At 47.2% G+C, this 12,687-nt stretch overlaps 1 protein-coding gene across 1 annotated transcript in view; it reads right to left on the bottom strand.

Moving 5' to 3' along the window:
* The window catches only part of SLC7A10 (solute carrier family 7 member 10), a 47,985-nt gene extending 35,752 nt beyond the window's left edge, over positions 1-12,233 (bottom strand). The window contains exon 1 of the mRNA XM_040329443.1: positions 11,833-12,233. Coding sequence (XP_040185377.1) covers positions 11,833-12,001 — 169 coding nt within the window. The 5' untranslated portion in view covers positions 12,002-12,233. The remainder of the gene's footprint in view (positions 1-11,832) is intronic.
* Positions 12,234-12,687: the final 454 nt, after the last annotated feature.

The following is a 12,687-nucleotide window of genomic DNA, read 5'->3' as shown; positions in this document are numbered from 1 at the left end:
AAGTGACAGGACACTGATCGTCTGCTCCCTGTCATCGGGAGCAGTGATCAATGTCGTGTCACTCGTAGCCCATCCCCCCCACAGTTAGAATCACTCCCAACGCATTGAAGGAATATGTATCCCTTCTGGGTTTGAGCAGATATGCTTAAAAGGAGAGCCATTTAGACACGCACTTTCAGTTATGTATGCCTTGCTGATAGATTTAGAAGCCCCTCCAGAATTGGCCTTTTTGCAAGCTTGGGAAAGAGATCTGGGCATTATCTTCACGGAGACACAGAAAAAGAAGATATTGCTATTTGCACATAAAGCATCTATGGCAACTAAGTATCAGGAAGGAGGGTATAAAATTTTGACTAGGTGGTACAGAACTCCGGTAGTATTGAATAAGATATATCCGCAAGTATCCAATCAATGCTGGCGCTGTCAGAACGCAGAGGGCACTTTGTTTCATATTTTTTGGGAATGTCCCAGATTAAAAGAATTTTGGACAATGGTGTCAGAAACGGTTCTAGAAATCACAGATGTATCTCTGGGAGAAAATCCATCAGCTTTTTTGCTTCACGATATCCCTCTGTCTAATGAAAGATATAAAAATTCTTTGGTAAGGCACTTGATTACGGCAGCAAAAGCATGTATTCCGGCCCTTTGGAAAAGTGCGATAGCGCCAACTAAATTACAATGGATGGGGAGAATAGCGGAGATCCAGCAAATGGAAAGTTTAACGATGATATTGAGAGAGCAAGAAGGAAAATATCGTGAAGTATGGGCACCATACATCAAATATAGGGAACAAAGTGCGTAGGCGGATATGTTGGGGACCGGGTGGGTAGGGGGGAGCCCAATGTTCAAGATGTGTTTGTTTTTTTTTTGTTTTTTTTTTTTTTTTTCTTCTCTCTTTCTCTTTTTTTTTTCCTTCTTGAGTTTGTTATATTTTGGTTGGTTAATTTGTTCATGTAGACTTGGGGCGGAGGGTACTGGGGTATTACCCTAGGTAAGGAAAATATATTGCATTGGTGTTAAGAAATATTAACATAAGTGTACTAGAATATGAGAAAATAGAAGAGTAGGATGAACAGAAATATGCTACGTTAAAACAAAGTAATAATGCTGAGGTGAGAAGGCATGGTCTGATAAATGCTGAAAGGTGATTCTATTGTATAGGTAGACGGGAATTGTTAATGTACACATGTGTGTTGATGTATAACACTAATGCAGTTAAGAAAATAAAGAATTTATAAAAAAAAAAAAAGAATCACTCCCTAGGACACACTTAACCCCTTCCCAGCCCCCTAGTGGTTAACCCCCTTCCCTGCCAGTGATCTTTTACACAGTAATCAGTGCATTTTTATAGCACTGATCGCTGTATAAATGACAATGGCCCCAAAATAGCGTCAAAAGTGTTCGATGTGTCCGCCGTAATACTGCAGTCACAATAAAAATCGCTGATCGCTGCCATTACTGGGCCTGTAAGGGGATCATCGGGCCCCTTACAGGTGTAATGCAAAAAATAAATAAATAACAATTTAAAAAAATGTGAGGGGGGCCGGCCCTGCCTGTAAGGGGCCCTGGGGATCATAGGGGCCCTTACAGATGTAATGCAAAAAAAAAAATGGGAGGGGGGCCGGCCGGGCCTGTAAGGGGATCATCGGGCCTCTTACAGGTGCAATGCAAAAAAAAACAAAAACAGAATCGGGCGGTCCAGGACCAGGACCGCCCGGAGCATGATGGGGCTGTGACGTCAAAATAGGACGGAGAAGTCGGAAGAGACCCCCGAAGTCGGAAGAAGACCTCCAGAGCTGCCTAATAAATTACTTTAAAAACCTGTCTAGTGTGTTTTTTTTTATTGACACTTTTCCCCCCTAGGTGAATGGGTAGGGGTACGATGTACCCCTACTCATTCACATAGGGTGGGTGGGGCCGGAATCCTGGGGCCGCCTTATTAAAGGGGGCTCCCAGTTTCCGATAAGCCCCCCGCCCCCAGACCCTGACAACCAACGGGTTGTCGGGAAGAGGCCCTTGTCCTAATCAACATGGGGACAAGGTGCTTTGGGCACCAACCCCCCCCATGTTGAGGACATGTGTATGGTCTAGGAGGGGGGGGGGTGTTCGCTCTCCCCCTTTTCTGATCTTCTGGTCTGCGTGCTCGGATAAGGGTCTGGTATCATCCTGGGGGGAACCTCATGCTAATTTTTTTTTACATTTTCACAGGGTTCCCTTTCAAGAGTCTCCGCACACGAGTCGCCCTGCAAGTTGGATCATCTTGATCCGACTTCTGGTGCGCCCTCTATTCAAATCAATGGGCTCCCATAGGGTACCATTGATTTTGAATAGAGAAATAAAAACGCGGCTGAAAGCTAGCACAGTGAAACGTGCATTGAATTCAATGCAAAACGCGGAAAAAATTGTGTTAAATACGCTGCTATTTTCCTGGCGTCTGTACTAGCTTTACAGCCCATTGTTTAAAACGTAAGCTCGGTTTCCACTAGTGCGACTTACCATGCGACTTGGGAATGCAAAGTCGCATGACAAGTCGTACCCCATGATTTCCAATGAGTACCGTTCATATCTGTGCAACTTCAAGTCGCAGCGACTTCAAAGTAGTCCCTGCACTACTTTGGTCCCATTTTGATGCGACTTGAGGTCCTTAGACCCCAAGATAACACAAGTATTGTTTCCAGTCACATCAAAATCGCGAAAAAAAATCGCAGCAAAATCGCACGACTTTCGGGTCGCAATAGTGGAAACAGAGCCTAAGATAAACTTTAAAGAGAACCAGTCACCTGTAAATGTTGGGGTCACACCTGAGCGGCTGGGTTCTGCTTGTCGGGCAGCCCATTCATTTTAATTGGCTGCTCTGCCCGCAGAAACGTGGGAAAGAAGTCCCTGAACTTCTTTTAAAATTGTGCCGCGCTGAACCGCATTGGCCGCGATTGCCGATGCATGGAGGTGCCTTTAGAAATTAATGGCACCCCTATGCATCAGCTACAGTGCAGCGCGTTCCTCTGTGGGTCGACAATGCATGCGATTTTACGCACTTTCCCAACACGCAAGGAGGTCAACCCAGGCTAAAGGGTGCTTGCAGCAGCAGTTGCGTGTGTTTCCCAGTCTGCTGATGGTCAGGGTCCGGTTACAAAGTATTAATAAAATCATTCCATTCCAGAGGAATCCTCTGCGGTGTCCAGGCACAGAGCATTACTCCCAGCTGTATGTATATTTGTGCGATTTATAAATGGCGGGTAAAATTTATATTTAATACACAGTAGTATTATTATTATTCTGTTGGTTTTTAGGGGTTTTGAAGCTTTTTTTTTATTTATTTTTTTTCAACTGGAGTAAAGCCGGCCACACTTTCAAGGCTCTGTTTCCACTACTGCGAGTTGTTGTGCGACTTGACACATGTGACAAGTCAAAATTCATTCAATGGTCCCCGTTCTAATTGGTGCGACTCAAGCCGCAGCAACTCCAAAAAAGTTTTTTCCACTACTTTGTTCCGACTTCGGTGCGACTTGTTCTCGCATGGTTCTCACCGGTCGCATTACATCACATCAAAATCCATCCCTGTGCTGAGTTTCCGGGTCTGTACACCCGCTGTGCCCATTATGAGGGGTTCCCACCATCCCTGTGCTGAGTTCCTGGGTCTGTACACCCGCTGTGCCCATTATGAGGGGTTCCCACCATCACTGTGCTGAGTTCCTGGGTCTGTACACCCGCTGTGCCCATTATGAGGGGTTCCCACCATCCCTGTGCTGAGTTCCTGGGTCTGTACACCTGCTGTGCCCATCATGAGGGGTTCCCACCATCCCTGTGCTGAGTTCCTGGGTCTGTACACCCGCTGTGCCCATTATGAGGGGTTCCCACCATCACTGTGCTGAGTTCCCGGGTCTGTACACCTGTTGTGCCCATTATGAGGGGTTCCCACCATCCCTGTGCTGAGTTCCTGGGTCTGTACACCTGCTGTGCCCATTATGAAGGGTTCCCACCATTCCTGTGCTGAGTTCCCGGGTCTGTACACCTGCTGTGCCCATTATGAAGGGTTCCCACCATCCCTGTGCTGAGTTTCTAGGTCTGTTCACCCGCTGTGCCCATTATGAGGGGTTCCCACCATCCCTGTGCTGAGTTCCCGAGTCTGTACACCTGCTGTGCCCATTATGAGGGGTTCCCACCATCCCTGTGCTGAGTTCCCGAGTCTGTACTCCTGCTGTGCCCATTATGAGGGGTTCCCACCATGGCAACACAATACAAATTAATAGTGGTTTAGTAAACTGGCAGTTGGAATACGGGTGCCATGGGCAACACTGGCACTTTGAATAGAATAAACAAATACTGGTCACCATAACATCCAAGGAGATGCCTTCTTTAGTAAACTGGCATCTGGAATACGGTTGCCATGGGCAACATCAGCACTTAAAAAATAAAAATAAAGTAACCATAGCAACCAAGGAGATGCTTGCTTTATAAACTTACAGCTGGACTATGGTTACCGTGGGCAAGACTGACATTTAACGTAAAAGCAATCACCATAGCAACACAAGGAGAAACTGACAGCTGGAATACGGTTACCATGGGCAACATCAGCACTTTAAAAAAATAGCAGTAACCAAAAGACACGATTGCTTTACTAATAAACTGGCGGCTGGGCCATGCTTATCATGGGCAAACCTGACTTTAAAAAGAAAATAAAAAACAACAAACACAGGTGTCACCATAGCAACCAAAGTGATGATTGCGTTAAAAAACAGCTGAAAAAAGGTTACCTAAAAACCTAAAAAAAATAAAAATAAACTGGCAGTAACCATAGCAACCAAAGAGATGCTTGCAGTAGAAAACCAACAGCTAAAATATGGTTGCCATGTGCATCACTGGCACGCTGAAAGGAAATAAACAAATGCTGGTCACCATGGCAACCATAAAAGATGCTCTTTTTTAAGACTATGGTTACCATGGGCAAAATATGACATAAAATATCGGTCACCATAGCAACCAAAGTGATGATTGCGTTAGTGAAATATGGTTGCCATGCGCAGCATTAGACTTTTTTTGATGGCACTTCCTGTGTTTTATTTGGGATCGGCGGGTGAATAAAGCGTCTCCCAAGGAACAAAACGGGAACACATCGATCCCCCGAGGCCTCTGCCAGCCTGAGATTTATGTGACACCGGGGCGGATAAAGAATACATCTTGGGACGTTCACATCCGCCAATCGCCCCCCCCCCCTCCCCCACCCAGATCTGTATTCTGGAGAGGACGCGGGGGGAGGGCAGGTACCTGGTCCCCACCAGCTAATAGGCCAAATAGATTAATAATGAGCCACACACTAAGGAGACCTTCTCAGCCCATTGAGGCCAATTCAGCCCCGGCTCATTAAACTGACTCCATGCAGACAATGGCGGCCCTTTTCACAGCGCTGTGCACTTCCTGTCCGCCACCCCGCCGCGCTCTGCGTTTATCGCAATATCAGTGAGCGGGCAACAGCAGAGAAAAGCTTTTCAGATGGATTATTAGTGCGCTGTTTAAAGCAGTGGTGGTCAACTTTCCTGATATGGGGGGGCCCTGACATCACCAAAGGGCCACACATAAAATGAAGTGAATATTCACAACAGAACACAACAGGACCTAGACCACAAGCATGATACAAGAGATGGTCAGAGACTGCAGATATGCTACAGAAGATGGTCGGAGACTGCGGACATGACACAAGAGATGGTCGGAGACTGCAGACATGATACACGAGATGGTCAGAGACTGCGGACATGACACAAAAGATGGTCAGAGACTGCAGACATGATACACGAGATGATCAGAGACTGCAGACATGACACAAGAGATGGTCGGAGACTGCAGACATGATACACGAGATGGTCAGAGACTGCGGACATGACACAAAAGATGGTCAGAGACTGCAGACATGATACACGAGATGATCAGAGACTGCAGACATGACACAAGAGATGGTCAGAGACTGCAGACATGACACAAGTGATGATCAGAGACTGCAGACATGATACATAAGATGGTCAGAGACTGCAGACATGACACAAGAGATGGTCAGAGACTGCAGACATGATACATAAGATGGTCAGAGACTGCAGACATAACACATAAGATGGTCAGAGACTGCAGACATGACACAAGAGATGGTCAGAGACTGCAGACATGATACATAAGATGGTCAGAGACTGCAGACATAACACATAAGATGGTCAGAGACTGCAGACATAACACAAGAGATGGTCAGAGACTGCAGGCGTGAGACAGGGGATAGTCAGAGACTGCAGACATGATACATAAGATGGTCAAAGACTGCAGACATGATACAAGAGAGGGTCAGATACTGCAGACATGATACATAAGATGGTCAGAGACTGCAGACATGACACAAGAAATGGTCAGAAACTGCAGACAGGAGATAGTCAGAGGCTGCAGACATGATAAAAGAAATGATCAGAGACTGCAGACATGATACAAGAGATGTCAGAGACTGCAGACATAGTACAATAAATGGTCAGAGACTGCAGACATGATACAAGAGTTGTCAGAGACAGCAGACATGATACAAGAGATGGACAGAGACAGCAGACATGATACAAGAGATGGACAGAGACTGCAAATATACAGGAGATGGTCAGAGACTGCAGACATCATACAACAGATAGTTAGAGACTGCAGACATGCTACAAGAGATGGTCAGAGACTGCAAATATACAGAAGATGGTCAGAGACTGCAAATATACAGAAGATGGTCAGAGACTGCAGACATCATACAACAGATAGTTAGAGACTGCAGACATGCTACAAGAGATGGTCAGAGACTGCAGACACGATACAAGAGATGGTGGGAACTAGCACCACTTTTCGTAGTATTGTCTTTAGATAACCCCTCTTTTAAAAGTCACATGCCTGATGAAGGGGTCCTGCTGCGAGGCTGGGAAATGTTGTTTCTGCCATAACAATGTGACCACTGATTAAAGCTTTGGACCCACCTTGGAGATCCGTGGTGTTCTGGTGACATTCTTTCGCTCTGATTGTCTTCGGTTCTAGGCTGATAATGGCGGCAGAACCCGTCTACATACACAGCCTTTTCTACAGGAAGGTGTGTGTTGGAAATAATATGCTGGAATCTTTGTGTGGTGCAGGAAAACGTGCGACTTCCACGCATTTCCACACTGCTCAACTTCATTGCAACCTTTGTTAGGAACTGTTCAAGGTTGTTGCCATAGGAGGCCACGTGTCTACACATGCAGATGTGGTGTCTTGCTGGGTGCCTGTCCCTGCATGGCTGTCTACCATTCACCATACCTATCCCTTGTTCTAGAGTCTACCTAGCACCGTATTCACCATACCTATTCCTCATTCTGGAGCCTACCATCCACCGTATTCACCATACCTATCCCTTGTTCTAGAGTCTACCTAGCACCATATTCACCATACCTATCCCTCATTCTAGAGTCTACCTAGCACCGTATTCACCATACCTATCCCTTGTTCTAGAGTCTACCTAGCACTGTATTCACTATACCTATCCCTCATTCTAGAGTCTACCTAGCACCATATTCACCATACCTATCCCTCATTCTAGAGTCTACCTAGCACCATATTCACCATACCTATCCCTCATTCTAGAGTCTACCTAGCACCATATTCACTATACCTATCCCTCATTCTAGAGTCTACCTAGCACCGTATTCACCATACCTATCCCTCATTCTAGAGTCTACCTAGCACCATATTCACCATACCTATCCCTCATTCTAGAGTCTACCTAGCACCGTATTCACCATACCTATCCCTCATTCTAGAGTCTACCTAGCACTGTATTCACCATACCTATCCCTCATTCTAGAGTCTACCTAGCACCATATTCACCATACCTATCCCTCATTCTAGAGTCTACCTAGCACCGTATTCACCATACCTATCCCTTGTTCTAGAGTCTACCTAGCACCGTATTCACCATACCTATCCCTCATTCTAGAGTCTACCTAGTACCATATTCACCATACCTATCCCTTGATCTAGAGTCTACCTAGCACCTTATTCACCATACCTATTCCTTGATCTAGAGTCTACCTAGCACCTTATTCACCATACCTATCCCTCATTCTAGAGTCTACCTAGTACCATATTCACCATACCTATCCCTTGATCTAGAGTCTACCTAGCACCGTATTCACCATACCTATCCCTTGTTCTAGAGTCTACCTAGCACCGTATTCACCATACCTATCCCTCATTCTAGAGTCTACCTAGCACTGTATTCACCATACCTATCCCTTGATCTAGAGTCTACCTAGCACCGTATTCACCATACCTATCCCTTGTTCTAGAGTCTACCTAGCACCGTATTCACCATACCTATCCCTCATTCTAGAGTCTACCTAGCACTGTATTCACCATACCTATCCCTCATTCTGGAGTCTACCTAGCACCGTATTCACCATACCTATCCCTTGTTCTAGAGTCTACCTAGCACCGTATTCACCATACCTATCCCTCATTCTAGAGTCTACCTAGCACTGTATTCACCATACCTATCCCTCATTCTGGAGTCTACCTAGCACCGTATTCACCATACCTATCCCTTGTTCTAGAGTCTACCTAGCACCGTATTCACCATACCTATCCCTTGTTCTAGAGTCTACCTAGCACCGTATTCACCATACCTATCCCTCATTCTAGAGTCTACCTAGCACCGTATTCACCATACCTATCCCTTGTTCTAGAGTCTACCTAGCTTACAGTGTGAGCTCTGCTGTCCATAGACACAGTACAAATACATAACTGTACAGAACTCATACCAATATCCTGGCTGCAGTTCCTATTAGAACGATGTGTTATAATTATATACTATTGCTGTGGGAACTCTTCCATTTACTAACAGGGATAGAACTGTACAGAGACTCATACCAGGATCACTAATCTAATCCCCAGTGCTTTATTTACAGCTGCAGCGGGAGTCGGTACCTCCTGTATACTGACAGACTCACTGCTGGGAGATGACTGAACAGAGCTCATACCAGGATACATTATCTAACACAAGAGCACTAGTCTCTACAAAGTGCCATACTGCTGCCATAGGCGTGCGCACAGGGTGTGCCGGGGTGTGCCGAGGCACGCCCTAATCATTCTGTGCAGCACAGATTTCCCCCTACCGCCCTGGCTCCCCACTCCTTCCCTCTGCACCCCCGCCGGCTTCCCTCCTTTCCTCTCCTGCCGGCTGTCGCTGCGGAGATGTTTTAGGATGAGTGAGGGAAGGGGCCGGTAAATATGTATTTATCAGCCCCTTCCCTTTCTGAATGAACATGGTGAGCGATTGGTAGTGTGTGTTTGAGCTTTGGGGTGCACACCCTAATGCAATAGGCTGCGCACACCTATGACTGCTACTGAGTAATTTCTTACTGTAGAAACTGGCACACTGCATGGAGATAACTGAACTGAGCTCATACCAACATTACTTATCTAACCCACGAGCACTGTGGCATATTGCTGTGGGGTGACCTCTACTAGATACTGTCACCATAGGCATGCGCACAGAGTGTGCCAGGTGTGCCCAGGCACACCCTAATCACCCTGTGCAACACAGATTCTCCTACTGCCCTGGCTCCCATCTTTCCCCCCGCAGCGCTGACAGCTTCCCTCCTCTCCTATTGGCAGTTGCTCCTGGGATGTTTTAGGAGTGGGGAAGGGGCCAGTAAATAGGTAATTTACCGGCCCCCTTTCCTTTCTGAATGAACACCGTGAGCGATCGGTATTGTGTGTTTGGGCTTTGGAGTGCACACCCTAATGCAATAAGGCTGCGCACACCTATGACTGTCACACTGCATGGAGACAACTGAACAGAGCTCATACCAACATTACTTATCCATCCCAAGAGCACTATTTTCTTACATGGTGATTTAGTAATGCGGAGTGACCTCTCCTCTATACTGCCCCCTACAGGGAGATAACCGAACAGAGCTCATACCAAAGTAATACAGTCCTACTATCTGGTCTGTATTCTCTCCTGTCTGCTGACACATAACTGTACGAGGCTCATAGGCGTGCGCACAGGGTGTGCCAGGTGTGCCTGGGCACACCCTAATCACCCTGTGTGGTGCAGATTGCATCAAAATATACTGCGTTAATATGCAGTAACGCACAGAAAAATACAGCATTAAATGGCACATAACACACTGAAATATACAACGTTAAGCGTGCACTAATGCACAGAAATATGCTGCATTAAACGTGCAGCAACACACTGGAATATACTGCTTTAAACATGCAGTAACGCACAGAAATAGACCCCTGATATTTCACCAAAGCTCCCTAATGGGGCTCCTAAAATAAAATAAAGATATAATAAAAATAAAAAACTACTACTAACACTGTCCACTGCCCTACTGACACCAATCTCTGCCCTACTGACACCGTCCACTGCCCTACTGACACCAATCTCTGCCCTACTGACACCGTCCACTGCTCTACTGACACCATCAGTATACTGTATATACACATGCAAATATGTTTGAGCTTTGGGGTGCACACCCTAATGCAATAGGCTGCGCACACCTATGACGAGGCTCATACCACGTTCACCATTCTATTTTGACAAAGGGCTGCAGATTACCTTTATAGGAAACCTGCAGGAAGCCAAACAACTGTCTCAGAAGCCTTTGATGGAAGCCGCCTTTCTGGCTCAGTAAAACTATGGTTCAGCTTCACTAATAAACCCCCAGAACCCAGCATTGGGGGGGACAGAAGGGTGCCCTTCGCCTTAAGGCATCTGAGACAAGGGAGTCGTTTGGTGACAGGTTCCCTTTAAAAAAAAAATTGCATTTTTTGGCTAAGGCTGGGTGCTGCATGCGACCAGCTAGGTGGTGTAGTGGTTAGCACTTTCACCTAGTAGCAATAGGGTCGCTGGTTCAAATCCCGACCACGACACCATCTGTCTGGAGTTTGCATGTTCTCTATGGGCCAGATTCAGGTAGTATTGTGGCGGCGTAACGTATCGTAGATACGTTACACCGCCGCAAGTTTTCAACGCAAGTGCCTGATTCACCAAGCACTTGCGATGAAAACCTACGCCTCCGGCGCAAGGCGGGCCACTTTAAATGGGCGTGTGCCATTTAAATTAGGCGCGCTCCCGCGCCGGACCTACTGCGCATGCTCCGTTTCTTAACTCCCGCCGTGCTTTGCGCACCGTGACGTCATTTTTTTGACCGGCGACGCGCGTACGCAAACGACGTTAAATTTTGAATTTCGACGCGGGAACGACGGCCATACTTTAGACAGCAATACGCTTGCTGACTAAAGTTAGGGCACCTAAAACGACGACTAACTTTGCGACGGGAAACTAGACTAGCGGCGACTTAGCGAACGCGAAAATCCGTCGTGAATCGCCGTAACTCCTAATTTGCATACCCGACGCTGGTTTACGACGCAAACTCCCCCCAGCGGCGGCCGCGGTACTGCATCCTAAGATCCGACAGTGTAAAACAATTACACCTGTCGGATCTTAGGGATATCAATGCGGAAGTGATTCTATGAATCAGTCGCATAGATAGAAACAGAGATATGACGGCGTATCTCCACTGTGAATCTGGCCCTATGTGCCTGTGTGGGTTTCCTCTAAACATGCTGGTAGGTTAATCAGATCCTGTCTAAAAATTGGCCCGTGTATGTACGGGATCCTACGGGGTGAATTACTGTATCAAGATGCAACTCAACCAATCAGAGTCTTTCTTGCACGGGTGTGATTTCAGCGGTGGCACCTGTGGCCGACGCATTTGGTACCCGGCCCCCACCCCCTGAATATAACAGACCGTGGAAGAGACAATGGTGCGATTTTCTTACCTATGATGATGGCACAAGCGCTCACCAGCCCGATCTCTTTTTTTAGAGTCACTTTCTCTGCGCCGGCGTCCTGGCTCGGCTGGGGGGCGTCGGGCAGGTGCGGCGTCGGTGCCTTTGCGTCGTGCCCCGGACTGCTGTTTGTCGTCTTGATCTGGTCCTCCCCTGCCATGGCTCCAGCGTCCCGGAATTGCTCCTACCCAGATCGGCTCCCTGCGGTGCCCCTCTCCTCGCGAAGTCCTCTCCTGGAAAACAGACCCTCTGCGCGTTGTACCCGGGGGGGCGCCTTCCCTGCAAAAAGCATACAGTGGCAGCACACAGCCTGGCACGCACAACCCGAGTGCCCCTTTCACATGCCGCTTCGCACAGCCAGTGTCCGGGGCCAGGAGGAGGGTCTGCAGACGCCGGGCTCGGCTCTTAAAGACACCGAGCTCCCATCTGCGCCCTCCCCCCCCCCTCCTCCCTCCCTTCCCCCCTCCTGAATAAAACTTCATTATAATCTTTTAGCAGTTAATGCAAATATTTTCTACACTAAGGTATTTAGCTGCACGGCGGGGCTCCGCGGCAAAATCCACGCTAATCTTCATTATATTGGTCAGGCTCTGCAAAATGCGACATTCCTCAGGGGGGTCAACCCCTGAACTGGATGACATTTAATTATTTGCGTATCGTAATCCTTCGACCTTTCTTTTTTTTTTTATTATAGGAAACCAAATTTTCCTCCTTTTTTCAATCTTTCCCCCCCCCCATCTTCATGCTGCTGATCTCCTCCGGTCTCATTCAGCCACTTCCTGTCTACATGCGCCCTTTCTAGCGTCAGCTGCGCCTCTGGATCGGCTTCCTGATAGTGACAGCGGT

Source organism: Rana temporaria, chromosome 11 (genome assembly GCF_905171775.1).
Source record: "Rana temporaria chromosome 11, aRanTem1.1, whole genome shotgun sequence".
Classification (NCBI taxonomy): Eukaryota; Metazoa; Chordata; class Amphibia; order Anura; family Ranidae; genus Rana; species Rana temporaria.
The sequence above is the reverse complement of the archived record's forward strand: the minus strand, read 5'-3'. Positions and strand labels throughout refer to the sequence as shown.